Source organism: Oncorhynchus keta, unplaced genomic scaffold, assembly GCF_023373465.1.
Source record: "Oncorhynchus keta strain PuntledgeMale-10-30-2019 unplaced genomic scaffold, Oket_V2 Un_contig_25607_pilon_pilon, whole genome shotgun sequence".
In the NCBI taxonomy this organism is placed as follows: domain Eukaryota; kingdom Metazoa; phylum Chordata; class Actinopteri; order Salmoniformes; family Salmonidae; genus Oncorhynchus; species Oncorhynchus keta.
The window spans coordinates 23,750-47,505 of record NW_026284538.1 but is presented as its reverse complement, the minus strand read 5'-3'; the positions used below and the strand labels follow the sequence as shown (position 1 = coordinate 47,505).

Below are 23,756 nucleotides of genomic sequence, written 5' to 3'. Positions count from 1 at the left end.
GTTGAGTGTGTATGTCCGGGAGGCAACGTGCTAATAGGTAGTGTGACATGGTTCTCTGTGTCTGTAGAGAGTTTGACAGCAGCCATTGATCCTGCTTTAGATTGCTGCTGAGCTGTGAAGAGCTGTACTGACAGCTCCCCCTCACCCACACACACTCACTCTAACCCCACACACCCACCTAGCCCCTCCCCACCAACCAAGGGACTCTCCTCCTAGCCCCTCCCCACCAACCAAGGAACCCTCCCCCCGGACTTCTCTCTCTCCTATTGGGTGTGTGTGAATGAGAGCCATTGTGTGAGGCACACTCCTGCCCTGGGGGCCGCCCACTGCTGCTGGCTGCTCTCTGCTTCTTTTCCCTGGAGCTGGAGCTCAGAACAGATGCAGAGCCGCCCCCATCCTGACTGTCAGTCTGTACCCTCCTGGGTCCCAGCAGCAGCAGGAAGAGGAGTAGGAGGAACAGAGGGAGGAGGAGGGGAGAGGAGCACAGCGGCCGTGTCCTCCTCGTTGGGCGGCTGCCGCCGGCGTCTGTTACCCAGCACTGGGTGCTACATCCTCCAGCACACACCACACGGCTCACCAGAGGAGACTGAGGCTCTGTGGGAGCCCGGACTAGGACCAGGACAGGGGGACACAGTCAGACACACGGCAGCGGCCATGGAAGTGGAGGAAGGGAGCCGGGGTCCGGGAGGAGGGATAGGGCCAGGAGATGTAACGGTCCACAAGACCAAGAGAGGGGAGCGGAAGAGGCAGGAGCTACTGGCCTTCGCCCTGAGGGTCAAGTTGGGGAGCAGGAGAACGTTACTCTGGAAGCCTCTAAAACTGTTGGCTTCCTGTCCACAGATCACCACTTCTCCTCTGGTACGGCACAGCACCCTGAAAGAATGCCCCTCCGAGAAGCAGAGCTCCTATGACAAGATCCACAACTTCAAGGTGAGATGGTTTGTTTGATTAAACCTTTTTAAAGGAGGATGTAGTGAGTTACTGGGAGGGAGGGAGGGAGGAGGGGGGGGGAGAGTCGACTGCTTTTTAACCTCTGTAGGAGGTCTGCCTCTCTGTAGATTCTTTGTTCAAAGCTCTGTTCGAAGCTCTTTCACCTCAGGAAATGATTCCATTCCTACAGGCAGCTCTGCTTGTCCATGCAGGCTCTGGGAGATTAAGTTCTGTCAGGTTGATCTGAAACTTAAAAGTGACGTTCCTCAAAGTGACAAAGTAACCGATTTCAAAGACTCTTTTTTTTTATCTGCTTAGTGAGCTGCCTACCTGTCAATAGACTGGCTACTGGTTAGGTACCATTATAACACAGAGACTGATGTTATTCATCATCATGTGCTTTCATGATGAAAGCTGTCTTGTGGACACGTGCAGCTGTCAGCCATATGTCTAAATCTATCGACTGTGCTTCATGGATATGGCATATGTTTTAACCCATTAACGGCTGTGAACATTGATTGGCTGAGATTTTCGAGCACTTTAACCTCTTTGTTTCATCTTGATTTTCAAAAACAGAAATACAGTTGATATATTGAAATAAATATTGAATACAACAAATGATTTTGTTGCGTGAGACCAACACAAACTTGGCAGTAAACCTAACCAGTATTTTTGACCTCGGCTTTATCAAATCTAAACATTTCAAACAGAAAACCATAGAAAATTAACAATGACAAATGGTTTGAAGAAAGCAAAAACCTAAGAAAGAAATTGAGAAACCTATCCAACCAAAAACATAGAGACCCAGAACCTGAGCCTACGCCTATGGTGAACCACTAAAACAATACAGAAAGAACAGCACTTCAGAAATCAGCTCAATGTAATTGAAGAATCCATAGACTCTTAGAATACCCTAAACAAACAACAACACAGAGTTATCTATCAAATGAAAATGAATGGATTAAATCACTTCTCCAATCTTTATGGCCCTACAACAAAGAACAAACAGCAGAAACATGATCAAATACACATTTTAGAATCAACTATACAAGACTACCAGAACCCACTACATTATCAAATTACATTGAATGAACTACAGGACAAAATACAAACCCTCCAACCCAAAAGGTCCTGTGGTGTTGGTGTCCTCAATGAAATTATAAAATATACAAACCACAAATTCCAATTGGCTATGCTTAAACTCTTAAACATCATCCTTAGCTCAGTCATCTTCCCCAATATTTGTAATCAAGGCCTGATCACCCCAATCCACAGAAGTGGAGACAAATTTGACCCTAATAACTACTGTGGTATATGTGTCAACAGCAACCTTTGGAAAATCCTCTGCATTATCATTAACAGCAGACTCATACATTTTCTCAGTGAAAACAATGTACTGAGCAAATGTCAAATTGGCAAAATGATCATAAAACAGACCATGTATTCACGCTGCACACCCTAACAAACAAACAAACAAATCCAGTTTGGGATGAGGGTCTGCTATACAAATGGATGGAAATTGGTGTTGGGGGGGAAAAACATACGACATTATAAAATCCATGTACACGGTTAAAATTGGCAAAACACACATTTTCTTTCCACAGGGCTGGGGGGTGAGACAGGGATGCATCTTAAGCCCCCCACCCTCTTCAACATATATCAACGGATTGACGAGGGCTGTAGAGCAGTCTGCAGCACCCGGCCTCACCCTACTAGAATCTGAAGTCAAATGTCTAGTGTTTGCTGATGATCTGGTGCTTCTGTCACCAACCAAGGAGGGCCTACAGCAGCACCTAGATCTTCTGCACAGATTCGGTCAGACCTGGGCCCTGACAGTAAATCTCAGTGAGACACCAGAGATTCTGGGTTCGAGCCCAGGCTCTGTCGCAGTCGGCCGCGACCAGTAGGCCCATGGGGTGGCGCACAATTGGCCCAGTGTCGTCCGGGTTAGGGAGGGTTTGGCCGGCAGGGATTGGTGCGGCTGGCTTCCTTGCATTGTGTCAAGAAGCAGTGCGGCTTGGTTGTGTTGTGTTTTGGAGGACGAATAGCTGTCGACCTTCGCCTCTCCTGAGTCCGTACGGGAGTTGCAGCGATGAGACAAGACTGTAACTAATTGGATACCACAAAATTCGGGAGAAAAAGGGGTAAAAAAAATCATAATTTAAGACTAAAATAATGGTGTTCCAATAAAGGTCCGGTTGCCAGGACCACAAATTCCATCTAGACACCGTTGCCCTAGAGCACACAAACTATAGGTACCTCGGCCTTAACGTCAGTGCCACAGGTAACTTCCACAAAGCTGGGGACGACCTGAGAGACAAGGCAAGAAGGGCCTTCTATGCCACCAAAAGGAAATCAAATTTGACATACCAATTAGGATCTGGCTAAAAATACTTAAATCAGTTATAGAACCCATTGCCCTTTAAGGTTGTGAGGTCTGGGATCCGCTCACCAAACAAGAATTCACAAAATGGGACAAACACAAATATCCTCTGTGTACAATGTAAAACACCAAATAATGCATGCAGAGCAGAATTAGGCCGATATCTGATAATTATCAAAATCCAGAAAAGAGCCATTAAATTCTACAACCACCTAAAAGGAAGTGATTCCCAAACCGTCGATAACAAGCAAGCTGGTCCGGGGGCTCTGTTTGCAGACCCCACAGAGCCCCAGGACAGCAACACAATTAGACTCAACCAAATCAGAAGAAAACAAAAATACTTTTTTGATACATTGGAAAGAATTAACAAAAACCACAGTAACTGACCCAAAATGTAGGAGATCTTTGACTATGTACAGACTCCGTGAGTATAGCCTTGCTATTGAGAAAGGCCGCGTAGGCAGACCTGGCTCTCAAGAGAAGACAGGCTATGTGCTCACTGCCCACAAAATGAGGTGGGAACTGAGATGCACTTCCTAACCTCCTGCCCAATGTATGACCATATTAGAGACTCACATTTCCCTCAGATTACACAAACCCACAAAGAATTTGAAAACAAATCCAATTTTGATAAACTCCCATATCTATTGGGTGAAATACCAGTGTGCCATCACAACAGCAGTATTTGTGACCTGTTGCCACAATAAAAGGACAACCAGTGAAGTATAAATATAACCCATATTTCTGTTTATTTATTTTCCCTTTTGTACTTGACATTTTTGCACATAATGACATTTGTAATGTCTTTTATTATTTTGGAACTTTTGTGAGTGTAATGTAAACTGTTTTTTTCTCTCACTTTTGTATATTATTTACTTCACTTGCTTTGACAATGTTAACATATGTTTCCAATGCCAATAAAGCCCTTAAATTGAATTGAGAGAAAAAGCGATCTCTCCTCATGGGCACCTGAATACATTCCTGCCATTGTGTCTCAGGTTTCAGTGAGCCTGCAGGGTAGAATGGCCTCCTAACCTCCAGCTCTCCAGCCCAGTGTCTGGTCCCATTTCAGAACAACAAACCACCCAGCTGCTCAGCACCTGTCAAGAGCCCTTATCTGTACTGTTCTATCAATCTAACGTAACCTAATAACTCTTTAGTGAAGTGGTCGGTGCAGGCTTGCGTGTGTGTGAACATGTTTGCATGTATCCAGCAGCTCGGCCAGGAACAGATGTCAGACACTTCGTAAATCCTTTTAATCTGACTTGTATACACAGTCACTCATTGGACTTGGGGTCCCTCCCTCCCTCCCACTGTAGACTGGGCTTGGGGTCCCTCCCTCCCACTGTAGACTGGGCTTGGTCCCTCCCTCCCTCCCTCCCTCCCTCCCTCCCTCCCTCCCTCCCTCCCTCCCTCCCCCTCCCTCCCTCCCTCACTGTAGACTGGGCTTGGTGTCCCTCCCTCCCACTGTAGACTGGGCTTGGTGTCCCTCCCTCCCACTGTAGACTGGGCTTGGTGTCCCTCCCTCCCACTGTAGACTGGGCTTGGGGTCCCTCCCTCCCACTGTAGACTGGGCTTGGGGTCCCTCCCTCCCACTGTAGACTGGGCTTGGGGTCCCTCCCTCCCACTGTAGACTGGGCTTGGGGTCCCTCCCTCCCACTGTAGACTGGGCTTGGGGTCCCTCCCTCCCTTCCACTGTAGACTGGGCTTGGTGTCCCTCCCTCCCTCCCTCCCACTGTAGACTGGGCTTGGTGTCCCTCCCTCCCTCCCTCCCACTGTAGACTGGGCCTTGTAACCATCTAACCTGACCTGGGTCCCTCCCTCCCATCTCCCACTGTAGACTGGGCCTTGGTGTCCCTCCTCCCCTCCCTCCCTCCCCTCCCTAACCATCTAACCTAACCATCTAACCTGACCTGGGTCCTCCCTCCCTCAGTAACCATCCCTCCCTGGGTCCTACTCCCCCCTAACCTCCCTCCCTCCCTCCCTCCCACCTACAGTAACCATCTAACCTGACCTGTCCAACCATCTAACCTGACCTGGGTCCTACTCACCTACAGTAACCATCTAACCTGACCTGGGTCCTACTCACCTACAGTAACCATCTAACCTGACCTGGGTCCTACTCACCTACAGTAACCATCTAACCTGACCTGGGTCCTACTCACCTACAGTAACCATCTGACCTGCCCTGGGTCCTACTCACCTACAGTAACCATCTGACCTGCCCTGGGTCCTACTCACCTACAGTAACCATCTAACCTGCCCTGGGTCCTACTCACCTACAGTAACCATCTAACCTGACCTGGGTCCTACTCACCTACAGTAACCATCTAACCTGACCTGGGTCCTACTCACCTACAGTAACCATCTAACCTGACCTGGGTCCTACTCACCTACAGTAACCATCTAACCTGCCCTGGGTCCTACTCACCTACAGTAACCATCTAACCTGCCCTGGGTCCTACTCACCTACAGTAACCATCTAACCTGACCTGGGTCCTACTCACCTACAGTAACCATCTAACCTGACCTGGGTCCTACTCACCTACAGTAACCATCTGACCTGGGTCCTACTCACCTACAGTAACCATCTGACCTGGGTCCTACTCACCTACAGTAACCATCTAACCTGACCTGGGTCCTACTCACCTACAGTAACCATCTAACCTGCCCTGGGTCCTACTCACCTACAGTAACCATCTAACCTGCCCTGGGTCCTACTCACCTACAGTAACCATCTAACCTGACCTGGGTCCTACTCACCTACAGTAACCATCTAACCTGACCTGGGTCCTACTCACCTACAGTAACCATCTAACCTGACCTGGGTCCTACTCACCTACAGTAACCATCTAACCTGACCTGGGTCCTACTCACCTACAGTAACCATCTGACCTGACCTGGGTCCTACTCACCTACAGTAACCATCTAACCTGCCCTGGGTCCTACTCACCTACAGTAACAATCTGACCTGCCCTGGGTCCTACTCACCTACAGTAACCATCTGACCTGTCCTGGGTCCTACTCACCTACAGTAACCATCTAACCTGACCTGGGTCCTACTCACCTACAGTAACCATCTGACCTGCCCTGGGTCCTACTCACCTACAGTAACCATCTGACCTGACCTGGGTCCTACTCACCTACAGTAACCATCTAACCTGACCTGGGTCCTACTCACCTACAGTAACCATCTAACCTGACCTGGGTCCTACTCACCTACAGTAACCATCTAACCTGACCTGGGTCCTACTCACCTACAGTAACCATCTAACCTGACCTGGGTCCTACTCACCTACAGTAACCATCTAACCTGACCTGGGTCCTACTCACCTACAGTAACCATCTAACCTGACCTGGGTCCTACTCACCTACAGTAACCATCTAACCTGACCTGGGTCCTACTCACCTACAGTAACCATCTGACCTGGGTCCTACTCACCTACAGTAACCATCTAACCTGACCTGGGTCCTACTCACCTACAGTAACCATCTAACCTGACCTGGGTCCTACTCACCTACAGTAACCATCTAACCTGACCTGGGTCCTACTCACCTACAGTAACCATCTAACCTGACCTGGGTCCTACTCACCTACAGTAACCATCTAACCTGACCTGGGTCCTACTCACCTACAGTAACCATCTAACCTGTCCTGGGTCCTACTCACCTACAGTAACCATCTAACCTGACCTGGGTCCTACTCACCTACAGTAACCATCTAACCTGACCTGGGTCCTACTCACCTACAGTAACCATCTAACCTGTCCTGGGTCCTACTCACCTACAGTAACCATCTAACCTGACCTGGGTCCTACTCACCTACAGTAACCATCTAACCTGACCTGGGTCCTACTCACCTACAGTAACCATCTAACCTGACCTGGGTCCTACTCACCTACAGTAACCATCTAACCTGCCCTGGGTCCTACTCACCTACAGTAACCATCTAACCTGACCTGGGTCCTACTCACCTACAGTAACCATCTAACCTGACCTGGGTCCTACTCACCTACAGTAACCATCTAACCTGACCTGGGTCCTACTCACCTACAGTAACCATCTAACCTGCCCTGGGTCCTACTCACCTACAGTAACCATCTAACCTGCCTGGGTCCTACTCACCTACAGTAACCATCTAACCTGACCTGGGTCCTACTCACCTACAGTAACCATCTAACCTGCCCTGGGTCCTACTCACCTACAGTAACCATCTAACCTGACCTGGGTCCTACTCACCTACAGTAACCATCTAACCTGACCTGGGTCCTACTCACCTACAGTAACCATCTAACCTGACCTGGGTCCTACTCACCTACAGTAACCATCTGACCTGCCCTGGGTCCTACTCACCTACAGTAACCATCTAACCTGCCCTGGGTCCTACTCACCTACAGTAACCACCTCCTAACCTGTAACCTGGGTCCTACTCACCTACAGTAACCATCTAACCACCTGTAACCACCTGGGGTCCTACTCACCTACAGTAACCATCTAACCTGACCTGGTCCTACCACCTACAGTAACCATCTAACCCGACCTGGGTCCTACTCACCTACAGTAACCATCTGACCTGACCTGGGTCCTACTCACCTACAGTAACCATCTAACCTGACCTGGGTCCTACTCACCTACAGTAACCATCTGACCTGACCTGGGTCCTACTCACCTACAGTAACCATCTAACCCGACCTGGGTCCTACTCACCTACAGTAACCATCTAACCTGCCCTGGGGCCAACTCACCTCCAGAAATACAATGAATGAAAAAATTCACAGATCTTGTGTGTTTGTCTGTTTGCGTAAATGTGTGTGATTTTTAGAGTTATAATGTTTGTTCAGTGAGGAATGTGTGATTTAGAGTAATATTTTTGTTTACTGTGTGCGTGTGTGATTTAGAGTTATGTTTGTTCAGTGAGGGCGAGAAGGTGTGGCGTGTGTGTCTTCCAGACTCTAATCTATTGCTGTGTTGTCTCACCCTTTCATAGGTTCATACTTTCCGAGGGCCTCACTGGTGCGAGTATTGTGCCAACTTCATGTGGGGCCTCATAGCCCAAGGGGTCCACTGCTCAGGTACCCTCCTCTTCCATTCAGACATCCCAACACTGCTCACTGCTGACCTAGCTACTATCTCTGACCTTTCATGGGTACTTCATCACATTAGAGTACCGTCCCAAATATCACCCAATTCCGTGTGTAGTCCACGTCTGTAGGGCTCATAGGGTTCTGATCTAAAGTTTTACAGGGAATAGGATGCAATTTTACAGGGAATAGGATGCAATTTGGGATGAAAGCCTAAAGAAAATAACTCCAATCCCTGAACAGACCCTTGGAGTCCTGTTAACATCCCTGATCAGACCCTCGGGGTCCTGTTAACATCCCTGATCAGACCCTCGGGGTCCTGTTAACATCCCTGATCAGACCCTCGGGGTCCTGTTAACATCCCTGATCAGACCCTCGGGGTCCTGTTAACATCCCTGATCAGACCCTCGGGGTCCTGTTAACATCCCTGATCAGACCCTCGGGGTCCTGTTAACATCCCTGATCGGACCCTCGGGGTCCTGTTAACATCCCTGATCGGACCCTCGGGGTCCTGTTAACATCCCTGATCGGACCCTCGGGGTCCTGTTAACATCCCTGATCGGACCCTCGGGGTCCTGTTAACATCCCTGATCAGACCCTCGGGGTCCTGTTAACATCCCTGATCGGACCCTCGGGGTCCTGTTAACATCCCTGATCGGACCCTCGGGGTCCTGTTAACATGTTCAATAAATCATCCATGTAACCAGGCTTTGTCTCATTTTATCCCCTGTGTTTACCACAAATAAACAATATGACTTCCAAGTTTTGATTTATTTCAAGAATTCACGTTTGATGAAATATCAATCAAATTGGACTGATCAGACGTCTCTGTCCGGTTGGGTTTACTGTCATGTGACTAATGTTGTGACTAATGTCATGTGACTAATTGTAACACATGAGATATCAAACTTGAAATGCCTAATAATGTATTTATTTTTAAATGCTATGACAATAAAAAGGGTATTACAATATTACGTCTAAGCCTGGATCATGTCATGGAATGTAGAGTCTAGGAAATGTGGTCTGTTCCATGTAAGTCAATGGTTGGATGAGGCCTGTGAAATGTGGTCTGTTCCATGTAAGTCAATGGTTGGATGAGGCCTGTGAAATGTGGTCTGTTCCATGTAAGTCAATGGTTGGATGAGGCCTGTGAAATGTGGTCTGTTCCATATAAGTCAATGGTTGGATGAGGCCTGTGAAATGTGGTCTGTTCCATGTAAATCAATGGTTGGATGAGGCTTGTGAAATGTAGTAATTTAGCATTCCTCAGTGACACCTGGGACAAACCAGTTCCCCCTGTGACTATGGCTGTCAACTATTTATAAACAAGACAGACGCTCACAGAGAGCTTAGAAGGTGCATCAACGGGACACACCCAGTCAAGCAAGGACATCCAAATACTGTATCCACAAAACTACAACAAGGCTGGCTGTGCTGGCTGGCTGTGCTGTCTGGCTGTGCTGGCTGGCTGTGCTGGCTGGCTGTGCTGTCAAATCAAATCTTATTGGTCACAGCGAAATGCTTGTGCTTCTAGTTCTGACAGTGCAGCAATATCTAACATGGTAATCTAAAAATTCCACAACTACCTAATACACACATCTAAGTAAAATAATGGATTAAGAATATATAAATATAATGATGAGCAATGATAGTGGCATAGGCAAGATGCAATAGAATGTATAAAATACAGTATATGAGTAATGTTAACGAGGAATGCAAGATATGTAAACATTATTAAAGTGGCATTCTTAGTGACTAGTGATCCATTTATTAAAGTGGCCAATGATTGAGTCTGTGTGTAGGCAGCAGCCTCTGTTAGTGGCTATTTTAAATGTCTGATGGCCTTGAGATAGAAGCTGTTTTTCAGTCTCTCGGTCCCAGCGTTGATGCACCTGTACTGACCTCGCCTTCTGGATGGTAGCAGGGTGAACAGGCAGTGGCTCGGGTGGTTGTTGTCCTTTGATATTTTTGGCCTTCCTGTGACATCAGGTGCTGTAGGTGTCCTGGAGGGCAGGTAGTTTGCCCCCGGTGATGCGAGGGGAAGAACGCACCACCCTTTGGAGAGCCTTGTGGTTGAGGAAGGTGCAGTTGCTGTACCAGGCGGTGATACACCCGACAGGATGCTCTCAATTGTGCTCTGTAAAAGTTTGAAGGTTTTAGGTGACACGCCACATTTCTTCAGCCTCTTGAGGTTGAAGAGGCGCTGTTGTGCCTTCTTCACCACACTGTGTGGATGGACCATTTCAGTTTCTGTGATGTGTACACCGAGGAACGTAACTTTCCACCTTCTCCACTGCTGTCCCATTGATGTGGATAGAGGGGTGCTCCCTCTGCTGTTTCCTGAAGTCCAAGATCATCTTCTTTGTTTTGTTGACGTTGAGTGTGAGGTTGTTTTCCTGACACCACACTCCGAGTGCCCTCACCTCCTCCTTGTAGGCTGTCTCGTCATTGTTGATAATCAAGCCTACTACTGTTATGTGGTCTGCAAACTTGATGATTGAGTTGGAGGTGTGCATGGCCACACATTCATGGGTGAACAGGGAGTACAGGAGGGGGCTGAGCATGCACCCTTGTGGGGCCCCATTGTTGACGATCAGTGAAGTGGAGATGTTATTTCCTACCTTCACCACCTGGGGGCGGCCCATCAGGATGTCCAGGACCCAATTGCACAGGGTGGGGTTGAGACCCAGGGCCTCAAGCTTAATGATGAGCTTGGAGGGTACTATGGTGTTGAATGCTGAGCTATAGTCAATGAACAGCATTCTTACATAGTTAATCCTCTTGTCCAGATGGGATAGGGCAGTGTGATGGCGATTGCATCGTCTGTGGACCTATTGGGGCGGTAAGAAAATTTAAAGTGGGTCTAGGGTGACAGCTAAGGTGGAGGTGATATGATCCTTGACTAGTCTCTCAAAGCACTTCATGATGACAAGTGAGTGCTACGGGGCAATAGTCATTTAGTTCAGTTACCTTTGTCTTCTTGGGTACTGGAACAACTGTGGCCATCTTGAATCATTTGGGGACAGCAGACTGGGATAAGGAGAGATGGAATATGTCCGTTAACACGCCAGCTGGTCTGCGCATGCTCTGAGGACGCGGCTAGGGATGCCGTCTGGGCTGGCAGCCTTGCGAAGGTTAACTTTTGAATGCCTTACTCACGTCGGCCACGGAGAAGGAGAGCCCACAGTCCTTGGTAGCATGTCTGTGGCACTGTATTATCCTCAAAGTGGTCAAAGAAGGTGTTTTAGTTTGTCCGGAAGCAAGACGTTGGGGTCCGTGAGGTGGCTGTGGTTTTCCTTTTGTAGTCTTTGATTGTCTGTAGACCCTACCACATATATCTCGTGTCTGTGACTCCACTGTCTCTATACTGACATTTTGCTTGTTTGATTGCCTTGCGGAGGGAATAACTACACTGTTTGTATTTGGCCATATTCCCAGTCAGGTTTCCATGGTTAAATGTGGTGATTTGCACTTTCAGTTTTGTGTGAATGCCGCCGTCTATCCACAGTTTCTGGTTAGGGTAGGTTTTAATAGTCACAGTAGATACAACATCTCCTATACACTTTCTTATAAATTCACTCGAATCAGCGTATTTGTCGATATTTCTCTCTGAGGCTACCCGGAACATATACCAGTCTGCGAGATCAAAACAACCCTGCCTGGCCGTGCTGCCTGGCCGTGCTGCCTGGCCGTGCTGCCTGGCCGTGCTGCCTGGCCGTGCTGCCTGGCCGTGCTTTCTTGATCCCTTTGTAATGGAGATCCTTTTTAAGGAGTGGTTTTAACCCATTTCAGTGCTTCAGTACATGGGGAAAATATCACAATACTGTTCATATCATTCCAATCCTGAAGTTACATGTACTGTAGCTGTCCTTGGCGCTTCCTGCCAGATAAAAGGATGTAATATTTAGGGTTGCAAAGCTACCGGTAAGTTACCATATTGTCCATGAGTTTCTAGTAGATAGACCATATGGTTGAAGAGAGAACAGCATAATGATGCAAAAAGCATCTAATCAACAATGGCATTATGTTCAATGAACTGTGACACTCTATTTACTATTAACTTTTGTCACAACTGCCACCAGTTTGGCACCAGTTTTCTTTCTTTTTACTATTTTCTACACTGTAGAATAATAGTGAAGACATCAAAACTATGAAATAACACATATGGAATCACGTAGTAACCAAAAAAAAGTGCTAAACAAATCTGAAGGTATTTGAGATTCTTCAAAGTTGCCACCCTTTGCCTTGATGACAGCTTTGCACACACGTGGCATTCTCTCAACCAGCTTCATGAGGTAGTCACCTGGAATGCAGGTGTGAATTTCTTTCTTTAATGCATTTGAGCTAATCTGCTGTGACAAGGTATGGGTGGTATGCAGAAGATAGCCCTATTTGGTAAAAGACCAAGTCCATATTATGGGGAGAACCGCTCAAATAAGCAGAGAAAAGACATTTTAAGAACTTTGAAAGTTTCTTCAAGTGCAGTCACAAAAACCATACAGCACTATGATGAAACTGGCTCTCATGAGGACCGCCACAGGAAAGGAAGAGCCAGAGTTACCTCTGCTGCAGAGGATAAGTTCATTAGTTAACTGCACCTCAGATTGCAGCCCAAATAAATGCTTCACAGAGTTCAATGAACAGACAGACACATCTCAACATCAACTGTTCAGAAGAGACTGTGAATCAGGCTGAATTGCTGCAAAGTATCCACTACTAAAGGACACCAATAATAAGAAGAGACTTGTTTGGGCCAAGAAACACAAGCAATGGACATTAGACTGGTGGAAATCTGTCCTTTGGTCTGACGTGTCCAAATTTGAGATTTTGTCTTTGTGAGATGCAGAGTAGGTAAACTCTGCATGTGTGATTCCCACCATGAAGCATGGAGGAGGAGGTGTGGGAGTGTTTTTCTGGTGACACTGTCTGTGATTTATTTAGAATTAAAGGCACACTTAACCAGCGTGGCTACCACAGCATTCTGCAGCGATACTCCATCCCATCTGGTTTGCGCTTAGTGGAACTATCCTTCGTCTTTCAACAGGACAACAACCCAAAACACACCTCCAGGCTGTGTAAGGGCTATTTGACCAAGAAGGAGAGTGATGGAGTGCTGCATCAGATGATCTGGCCTCCACAATCACCCGACCTCAACCCAATTGAGATGGTTTGGAATGAGTTGGACCGCAGAGTGAAGGAAGCAAGTGCTTAGCACACGTGGAAACTCCTTCAAGACTGTTGGAAAAGCATTCCTCATGAAGCAGGTTGAGAGAATGCCAAGAGTGTTCAAAGCTGTCATCAAGGCAACGGGTGGAAACTTTGAAGAATCTCAAATAAAATACAAAATATATTTTGATTTATTTAACACTTTTTTTGGTTACTACATGATTCCATATGTATTTCATAGTTTGTCGTCACTATTATGTAGAAATACAATGTAGAAAATGGTAAAACTAAAAACCTTGTAATGAGTACAGTAGGTGTGTCCAGACTTGACTGGTACTGTATGTCACACTGAAACCCTAATATGGTACCAATGGTATTCACTAAGTTGCTGGTTTATATTTAGGATCAAAAGCGTTGTCATTCTGTTTGCGGCAGGGTAGCCTAGTGGTTAGAGCATTGGACTAGTAACCGAAAGGTTGCAAGTTCAAATCCCCGAGCTGACAAGGTACAAATCTGTCGTTCTGCCCCTGAACAAGGCAGTTGATCTGGCCTCTTTTTTTGGCCACTGTTCCTAGGCCGTCATTGAAAATAAGAATTTGTTCTTAACTGACTTGCCTAGTTAAATAAAGGTAAAATAAAAATTAGTTTACATATTTTTACAGGTAATAAGGACACACAGAGAGCTAGAGATAATTACAGACACCTGTGATAATCTGAAATACCCCAAAAGCACCACTAGATGTCTTGTGATAACTTGAAAGTTTACAGTAAATGAACCACCCTTTGCAACCCTAGTATTTATGAACACCACCTAATGATTCTACTGATCAATAATGTTGTATCCTAGTGAACTTGTTGAAATGTTTGTTGGCTGAAAAACAGATCAGACTGTATATTTTTATAACGAGGCAAGCCAGTTTAGAACAATTTTTTATTTACAATGACTGCCTACCGGGGAACAGTGGATTAACTGCCTTGTTCAGGGGCAGAACAACAGATGTTTTACCTTTGTCAGCTCAAGGATTCGTTCCAGCAACCTTTCGGTTACTGGCCCAACGCTCTAACCACTAGGCTACCTGCCGCCCTATACTTCACTGGTGCAGTGAAGTATAGGGTAGAGACACACTATAAATACATTACAGACATTTACAACTTAGTAAGACTGTAGCACAATAGAGGCTAGTTGACCAGTAGACAAGTAGGTTTGGAAAGTCCCTAAACTCTCTACGATAGACACAGGGTTCTATTATGGCCTGGATACAATCCTGACATGGATGCGTTGAAAGGAGGACTAACGTGGCTGTTTTTCTCTGTAGACAGATGGTTTGTTGTTCAGATATTAGCCATGCTTATAAGCCCCAGGCAAACACTGGTGTCATCAGACAGCCCTGTGCCCTATGGGAATCAGAAGAGACGTCTTTAGTACTTCCAGTTGTATCTGAAGCAGATCTCTAACACACAGAGATACACAACTGATGACTGGCTTTCTATCCTCATTGTCTCTCTTTCTCCCCATCCTCATCTCTCTGTTCTCTCTCTCTTCCTCCCTATCCCCATCTCTCTCTCTCTGTTTCATCTCTCTTCCTCCCTATCCCCATCTCTCTCGCTCTCTCTGTGTTTCCTCTCTCTTCCTTCTTATCTGGCATGCTTAACTTGTCTTCTTCCTCCCTATCCCATCTCTTTGTCTGTATCTCTTTCTCCATCTTTTTCTGTCTGACAGTCTCTCTCTGTTTTTTCTCTATTTTTAATCTGTCTGTATCTGAGAATAAGGAACCCCAGTCAGCGGACCAGCAATAATGCTGAGTATTTCTTGGTAGTAACAACGCCACTATCAGTGATGAATGATTTAGCTGGATGTTCTTATTGAGTCAGGGAGACTCCCAAGTACAGTATGTTTACAGGCAGGCAGAGAAACCTCAACCTAGGTTACATTCCTGTGGCATCTCCCAGAGAGGCAGCTTGCTCTCTTCGTCACGGTGTGTGTGCAGGCCAGACCGGGACAGTGATGCCACACAGAGAGGTGGTGTTCCGCTCTCTCACCCCCAGCTGTCCAAGACCCTGTGCTGTGACGTGGCCCACCATGGCATATTGAAGCAGCCTGGTCTTACCGTAGCTGGCTGGGCTTTCTCTCTGAGATCGGGATAATCGCTGTACTACTTGTTATATCTAACCCCTCTGTAATGTGTTACATGTTGTTTTAGAAGAAGTCCACCATAATCATGTCAGATTATAAGATTGGAATCAATCCTTTCTGTGTGTGTGTGTGTGTGTGTGTGTGTGTGTGTGTGTGTGTGTGTGTGTGTGTGTGTGTTTAACACTGACTAACCACCTCTCTGACCTGTGGTTTTCAGACTGTGGGCTGAACGTACACAAGCAGTGTTCCAAGCTGGTGCCCAGCGACTGTCAGCCAGACCTGCGCAGGATTAAGAAGGTGTTCAGCTGTGACCTCACTACCCTGGTCAAGGCCCACAACACCACACGGCCCATGGTGGTGGACATGTGTATCAAGGAGATAGAACTACGAGGTACCGTTTAGAAGGTTTCTGTGACATTTAGCCAGGTGCACCCTGCATGTTGTTAGCTAAACTGAAAGAATATTCAAATTTCAAGGTGAAAATGGATGTCTGTGATTTGGTCTTGTGTGGCTCAGTTGGTAGAGAATGGCACTAGCAACGCTAGGGTTGTGGGTTCGATTCCCACGGGGGACCAGTACTTTAATGTATGTACCCACAACTGTAAGTGGCTCTGGATAAAAGCATCTGCTAAATTACTAATATGTATTGGCTCTCTTGGACCAGGGTTAAGGAGGCTCCTAAATGAAGTGCTGTGTATAAACCCATCTTTTAAATTAGCATCAAATTCAATCAATGAAATGTATTTATATATCCATTTTTACATCAGCAGATGTCACAAAGGGCTTATACAGAAACCCAGCATAAAACCCCAAACAGCAAGCAATGCAGATGTAGAAGCACAGTGGCTTGGAAAAACTCCCTAAAAAGGAGTATTTGTCCATTTGAACTGTGTTGAACTACTCTCAAAAGGGTTATTTCAACTGGATGTGTTATTTCTAAAATACAGTATATATAATAGACTTAATCAACATTTTAATCAAAATATGTAATTTCCCCAAAGTACTGTAATCTGCCTCGAGGCTCCATTGGTTGAAATAAAGGCCACCCTTGTTGAATAATTTTGTTGATCCAAAGAGCTTTTTGAGTTTATTTAGTAGAGACTGCATGGGGTGAAAGAGGGTACAGAGAGTAGAGATAACCGACTCTCTGTGTTGCTGCTTGCAGGTCTGCAGTCTGAGGGCCTCTACAGAGTGTCTGGCTTCTCAGAACACATTGAGGACGTGAGGCTCGCCTTTGACCGAGGTCTGTGTTAACTTAATTTCCTTTGCCTCAGGGCTTAGGTCTGGTTTAAGGTTATGAGACATGAAAGTCCATAGGTTGAAATGAAAAGCACATGAGCAAAGGAAAGCCGTATAAGACTGCCGGATGTCGTTATGTGAGGTGTAAAGGGCAATTATGTTGCATTGTGGTAATTGTAGTGAATATCCTGCAGTCTGGTCGGTACATAATGTGTCTGGTGTGTCATCTCTGCAGATGGCGAGAAGGCAGACATCAGTGCCAATGTGTACAATGACATCAACATCATCGCTGGAGCTCTGAAGCTCTATCTGAGAGACCTGCCCATTCCAGTCATCACATTCCACGTGTACTCCAAATTCATACAAGCTGCAAGTACGTACGCCCATACTTATTCCCACAATTAGCTCAATGCACCTTGGGTCTCTTGCGCAATGACTGTGTACTGAGCTAAAGGCTAGGCACTAGCTTGGGGAGCTAAGGAAAATGTTGTGTTCAGGTTATTTATCAGGTGAATGTAACTAACAGTAGTACTTCCTCCTGGTAGAAATTCCCAACCCAGACACCAGACTGGAGGCCATCCACGAGGGGCTGCTGCAGCTCCCACCAGCCCACTACGAGACCCTACGCTACCTGATGATGCATCTCAAGAAGTGATGAAACACACACTGCATCTGATCTTCATGGGGTTGAATCAGTGATGTAGTCTTACATACACATATGTTGTTTCTCACCTTTCTGATTAATATAATAATCATCTTTCTCACAGGGTCACCATGTTTGAAAAGGACAATTTCATGAATTCTGAGAACCTGGGGATTGTGTTTGGTCCGACGTTAATGCAGCCGCCCGAACAGAACGCCCTGGCCACTCTGAACGACATGAGGCATCAGAAACTCATCATACAGCTCCTGATAGAGCATGAAGACGTCTTGTTTTGAAGGACTGGAGCCCTGTCTGTTGCTGGGCAGGATGGGCTGGAGCCCTGTCTGTTGCTGGGCAGGATGGGCGGGAGCCCTGTCTGTTGCTGGGCAGGAATAGGATGTTTGATTTATTCCATACCAGAGGAATCTCAAGCCATCATGTCTGTCATCATATGAAGTGTCAAAATTCCCAAATGTTTCTATTGTGGTCAGATTTGAGCTTCCATTACTTCTCTCCCATAAGCATGAGTGTTGAAGTTGAGTCTGTGGTACGTCAGTCAGACATCATGTCTTGTTCCAGTAAGGTCAAAGGTTGTCCATCCTGCCATATTCTCCTTAAGAGGAACAAGGTACTGGATACGTCCCAAATGGCACCCTATTTTCATGACTTCTGAACAGGCCCCATAGGGCTCTGGTTAACAGTAGTGTACACTATATAGTGAGTAGGGTGCCATTTTAGAAAAAGCCATTGATTCCAACATTTTCACACACCTTTCATGGCGTCAAGTAGCCTAGCGGTAAGTGTTGGGCCAGTAAACGAAGGTTGCTGGTTTGAATACCCGAGCCAACAAGGTTAAAAATCAGTCAATGTGCCTTTGAGCAAGGCACTTAACCCTAATTTGCTCCAGGGTCGCTGTACTACCATGGCTGACCCTGTAAAACAACACATTTCACTGCCCCTTTCCGGTGTCTGTGACAATAAAAACATGTTTCCATAAATCCAGCATCATCACACTAACACATTCTTCCTGGTTGATGTCTGTCTGTATAGTGATTGTCTGCTCAAGTGTGTTCGTTGTGTGCTTATTGGTCAATGAGTCTCATGACTCAGTAACTGTGTGATCCTGTAGGGTGAGATATGGATGGATGGTCTATGTCTGTATGAAGCACTGTGCTGATCAATTTATTTTGTGAAGATTTCTTTGTTTTCAGCATCATGTGCTTTTTTTCCCCCCCCCTGAAACTGATAGGTTGTCAAGGATCTTCGATGTGTTACATTGTCAAAATACAACAAAACCCTAAAGGAATTGGTAAACAGAGCAGGTTCAACTTGTAAGGAAATGCTTAGAAACATATTTTGAGTGGCACGGTTGAAGTTCCATCTGCAACTGTTTGCTGGTACTATAAAAATAGGCCGAGTATAGTGTATGGTTTGGGTGAAATGTGTGTGAGCCTAAATGTTTACAGAACTTTTAAATCAAACTTCTCATTCTTTTAAATTAATTAATATAATATATATATTAATATTCATACTTTAGTGGAATACCATGGGGTAATATATGTATATACATATACACACACTGAACAAAAATATTAACGCAGCATACAATAATTTCAACAGAATTTACTGAGTTACAGTGCAAATAAGGAAATCAGTCGCAATAACTGAATTAGGTCCTTATCTATGGATTTCATAAGACTGTGTGGCCCTTATCTATGGATTTCATAAGACTGTGTGGGCCTATGTCCTCCCAGCCCTACCCATGGGTGCTCCCCTGCCCAATCAGAATGAGTTTTTTTCCCCACACAAGGGCTTTATTACAGACAGAAAGACTCCTCAGTTCTATCAGCTGTCCGGGTGGCTGGTCTCAGACGATCCCGCAGGTAAAGAAGCCGGATGTGGAGGTCCTGGGATGACGTGGTTACACGTGGTTGTGAGGCCAGTTGGACATACTGCCAAATTCTCTAAAATTATGCCTGCTTATGATAGAGAAATGAACATTCAATTCTCTGGTGGACATTCCTGCAGTCAGCTTGCCAATTGCACGCTCCCTCAAAACTTGAGATATCTGTGGCATTGTGTTGTGACAAAACTGTACATTTTAGAGTGAACTTTCATAGTCCCCAGCACAAGGTGCACCTGTGTAATGATCATGCTGTTTAACCAGCTTCTTGATATGCCACACCTGTCTGGTGGTTGGATTATCCTGGCAAAGGAAAAATACTCACAGGGATGTAAATAAATGTGTGCACAACATTTTTAGAGAAATAAGCTTTTTGTGTGTATGGAACATTTCTGGGATCTTATTTCAGCTCATGAAACCAACACTTTACATGTTGCGTTTATATTTTTGTTCAGTAATAGCTACTCGTAGACTGCCAAACATCTAGTATGGGTAAGGACTAGACCTCGTGTGTTCTGACACTATTTGACACTACTAAAGTCAGGAAACATGAAGTGTAAATGTTCAGACTATAAAACTGCCTGGAGCAGCTATAGGTGTTGTGGAGCTCGCCTTCTCCAAACAACGTCATGGCGACAGAGTTTACACATTCTCTGTTTTCCATTATTGATAATAATTGAAATCCTTTCTACGAATCCATTTTATTAAAAGTATTTTTGTGATGGGTGCAAATTAAGATTGTAATTGATCAAATGCTGATTTATTAAAAGGATGTAAAATGACATTTTGATCAATCTTTTATGTGTACGTTTAGGATAGGCCACAATTCAATTGCTCAAAGCAATGTCTGCGTCATGGTGCAATGCAATCACAACACACACGTACTCTACCACACCTTCAATAGGACAACGATGGCTCAATAGCGCTGGTGCTGAAGAGAGCAACAATGGTGGACGCCCTGTACCTGAGGGTACACACATGGAATGTGTCTCAAATGGCACCCTATTCCCTATATAGTGCACTACTTTTGAACAGGTTCCATAGGACTGTGGTCAACAGTAGTGCACTATGTAGGGAATAGGCTGCCAATTTGGGACTCAGACATGATTAGTCACCCTGTTTCTAAATGTAAGGGTGTGGAGGACTTTGCATGTATTGTTTCTTCTGTGTGTAGTTCTCAGATACTGTGTTACTCTGGCTGTCAGGTCAGGTATTCTTCCTGCAGGCTTCCAGGGAGGTAACTTCTCTCCCAGTTTTACGTGCACCAATCAGGTGTGCATGGGTGGGGTTTGGTTTGTAGGCAATATAGACAGCTGTATTCCGATACCTGTAACATTTGTTGCCTCTCAGTGACAAGGAATACATCAGAAGTCAGTTATTTACAGTCGTTTTTCTACTTAAAACATTGGCCTTTGTGTAGATTCAAGCCTTGATTGGATGTTGTAAATTGAGTCTTCCAAGTGGATGCAGCTGTAAACAACTTGGAATCTACACTGTCTTAGAAGGTCTGTGTGCGGGTCATGTTGTCCTCAGCCGAGGACTAACCTCACGTTGAACCCCCTTGGAGATACTAAAGGAGACACCAGAGGGCTGAAAACATACAGGTGAGTTGATGGCAGGTGTATGATATATTATCCATCATAGCTGATCACAAACGTACAGCATGTTTACATGACAGCTCTATGATCATGACTTCTATATGTTCTATTATTGATATCATTTTTATGACATGATTGATTATTTTTTCTCAAACCAGTTTGTCTATATTGACATACACTAATGTATCTTGCAGGTGAAACTTAATGGTCCAGATATGGCAGCGCCTGTGAGATACCCTTGGTGGAGAGCATTTGTGACAAGGAAGAGTATTCCAACAACCCAAGAATCTGGTGAGACCCAACCTTCTGGGGAGAAGATGTCTCCTATCTCCTCCAAATCTACCCCGGACTCAAAGGGAAACGAAACCTTTCCAGATGCAGAAACCTTTGACGATACAGAGTTTGAGCCAATGTTCAATGAGAAAACCTGTAGACGGAATCTCAAAGTTTCACGTTCTGGACGTTTTAAGGAGAACAGAAGAGTACGGGGGACCATACCTGACAATAACAACTTCAGTGGAAGTGTTGCTGCGACTGCTGTTGCTGAGTAGTCCAGGCTACATCATGATCATTATACCTGCCAGACTGCAACCTGTTATGGAGCATTGATGATGAAATATTAATATATTTGGAGGCATTTTTTAAAGATATAACTTTCATAATGTTCATCAATTGCGCCTATCACCAGGTTAATATATTAGGTATACACCTAATTCATAATATGTTTAGGCCAATGAAGCATGGATACGGAATAGCTATGAAGTATCAAATAATTGTAAAGAATGATTTCATAATCATTTTATAGTGAATTCAGGAAGTAACTCCGTCCGGGACTCAAACCAGGGTCCGGTAACTGTCAAGCTAAGACCTTAATGCCAAGAGTTCTGGGTTAAGGTTACAATATTACCACCTTCCTTCAGGAGAGTGTCCCCACACTTCTCTATACCAAGTCTCTCTCATGTGTACACGCCTCTCAAATGGGTTCACGGGCACCATCCCACTTCACTAGGTGTGGGTTAAGGTCTCCTACAATATCGATTTTCAAGTATGTTTTCATATTTCATACACACACAGCCTAAAGCACATGGTATCTATTGTTACAAATATATCCAGCCAGGGTCAATAATTTATTTTGTCATTTGTTTAAATTGGTTTTTGTGTGTTTGTTTTCTTGATATGAAGGACTTGAGGTGGTTTGATATGAAGGACTTGAGGTGGTTTGATATGAAGGACATGAGGTGGTTTGATATGAAGTACTTGAGGTGGTTTGATATGAAGGACATGAGGTGGTTTGATATGAAGGACATGAGGTGGTTTGATATGAAGGACTTGAGGTGGTTTGATATGAAGGACATGAGGTGGTTTGATATGAAGGACATGAGGTGGTTTGATATGAAGGACATGAGGTGGTTTGATATGAAGGACTTGAGGTGGTTTGATATGAAGGACATGAGGTGGTTTGATATGAAGGACATGAGGTGGTTTGATATGAAGGACATGAGGTGGTTTGATATGAAGGACATGAGGTGGTTTGATATGAAGGACATGAGGTGGTTTGATATGAAGGACATGAGGTGGTTTGATATGAAGGACATGAGGTGGTTTGATATGAAGGACATGAGGTGGTTTGATATGAAGGACATGAGGTGGTTTGATATGAAGGACATGAGGTGGTTTGATATGAAGGACTCACATACAACCAAACTTTATTTAGATCATGTTGGATTAATCTGATTATGTTCATACTGTACTAGGCTACCTAAGGTCTAGTAATGCACTAATTCCTAACCATTTTTTGGTTACTGTATCACCAACTGAGTTTTGCTCTGCCTAGAGTACCCGCTCATGTGTATTGTACCAGTAAACCTATGGTCTCATGAGTCTTCTCAAGTACCCCTGTGGATAGACCAGGTGCCCCCAGGGGTCTTAGTACCACTGGTTGGGAACCACTGCAGGAATGAACTCTGACAGAGGATGCGAATGAAGGATATGCCAGCATGTACATTAGCTAGTGTTCAGGAGATTGTAATATTACATTTAGTTGTTTACATCACATAATACTTTAAATGTAAAAAAAAATGAAATAATCTATTTTGTACTGCAATGTACGTACACACAAACGCGCACACTCACTCAGGAGTTACATATGACGTTAATACACCTTTGTTACATATTTATTGTGGATAATATATTTACTATTTAGTCACGATCTCAAAATATTTGTTTTGAATGGACTATGCCTTCTGTCATCATTGTTACCAGTCTGCTAAAAGATTACTTCAGAGATGTATATGAAGAAAAAACATCTACAATATTGTAAATAAATGTGTAAATATGTTATTTGGTTTACTTTGTGTTTTATTTTCACTTAATAACAGATATGGTGAAGAAAGCTAAATACATCTAAAAGTCTAAATACATCTCAAATAAATAAAATAACATGTTATTTGTCGCACATACATATTTAGCAAATGTTATTGCGGGTATAGCAAAATGCTTATGTTCCTAGCTCCAACAGTAATATCTAACAATCCAAAACAATACACACAAATCTAAAAAGTAAAAGAATGGAATTAAGAAATATATACATATTAGGATGGAAGTCTAAATATATATAGAAGTCTAAATATATCTAGAAGTCTAAATACACCTAAAAGTCTAAATACACCTAGAAGTCTA

At 44.8% G+C, this 23,756-nt stretch overlaps 1 protein-coding gene and 1 long non-coding RNA gene across 51 annotated transcripts; one reads left to right on the top strand and one right to left on the bottom strand.

Annotated features, from left to right (window-relative positions):
* The first annotated feature begins 319 nt into the window (after positions 1-319).
* On the top strand, positions 320-23,417 carry LOC118376332 (beta-chimaerin-like). Of its 50 annotated transcripts, none has more exons than XM_052506150.1 (11): positions 320-930; positions 8,301-8,385; positions 15,912-16,085; positions 16,860-16,937; positions 17,169-17,306; positions 17,479-17,584; positions 17,701-21,083; positions 21,272-22,267; positions 22,340-22,387; positions 22,436-22,483; positions 22,532-23,417. In XM_052506150.1, exons 1-7 carry the CDS (start codon positions 379-381, stop codon positions 17,870-17,872), a joined length of 1,305 nt encoding a protein of 434 aa, XP_052362110.1. In that variant the 5' UTR covers positions 320-378; the 3' UTR covers positions 17,873-21,083; positions 21,272-22,267; positions 22,340-22,387; positions 22,436-22,483; positions 22,532-23,417. The 50 variants fall into 50 exon arrangements, with proteins under 50 accessions (XP_052362110.1, XP_052362108.1, XP_052362111.1 ...); XM_052506148.1 differs by having other exon boundaries at positions 21,272-22,315; positions 22,364-22,387; XM_052506151.1 differs by lacking the exon at positions 22,340-22,387.
* LOC127922419 (uncharacterized) lies at positions 5,774-6,762 on the bottom strand. The gene is made up of 3 exons (XR_008111216.1): positions 6,703-6,762; positions 6,323-6,355; positions 5,774-5,942 (listed from the first exon to the last, which is right to left on the bottom strand). It is a non-coding gene; the product is annotated as an uncharacterized LOC127922419 (long non-coding RNA).
* Positions 23,418-23,756: the final 339 nt, after the last annotated feature.

Excerpts from the sequence above, each read along its gene's own strand:
- LOC118376332 (XM_052506151.1), top strand. The coding sequence starts at position 379 with ATGCAGAGCCGCCCCCATCCTGACTGTCAGTCTGTACCCTCCTGGGTC. Across the intron at positions 16,086-16,859 it reads CAAGGAGATAGAACTACGAG|GTCTGCAGTCTGAGGGCCTC; the intron begins GTACCGTTTAGA and ends TGCTGCTTGCAG. Across the intron at positions 16,938-17,168 it reads GAGGCTCGCCTTTGACCGAG|ATGGCGAGAAGGCAGACATC; the intron begins GTCTGTGTTAAC and ends TCATCTCTGCAG.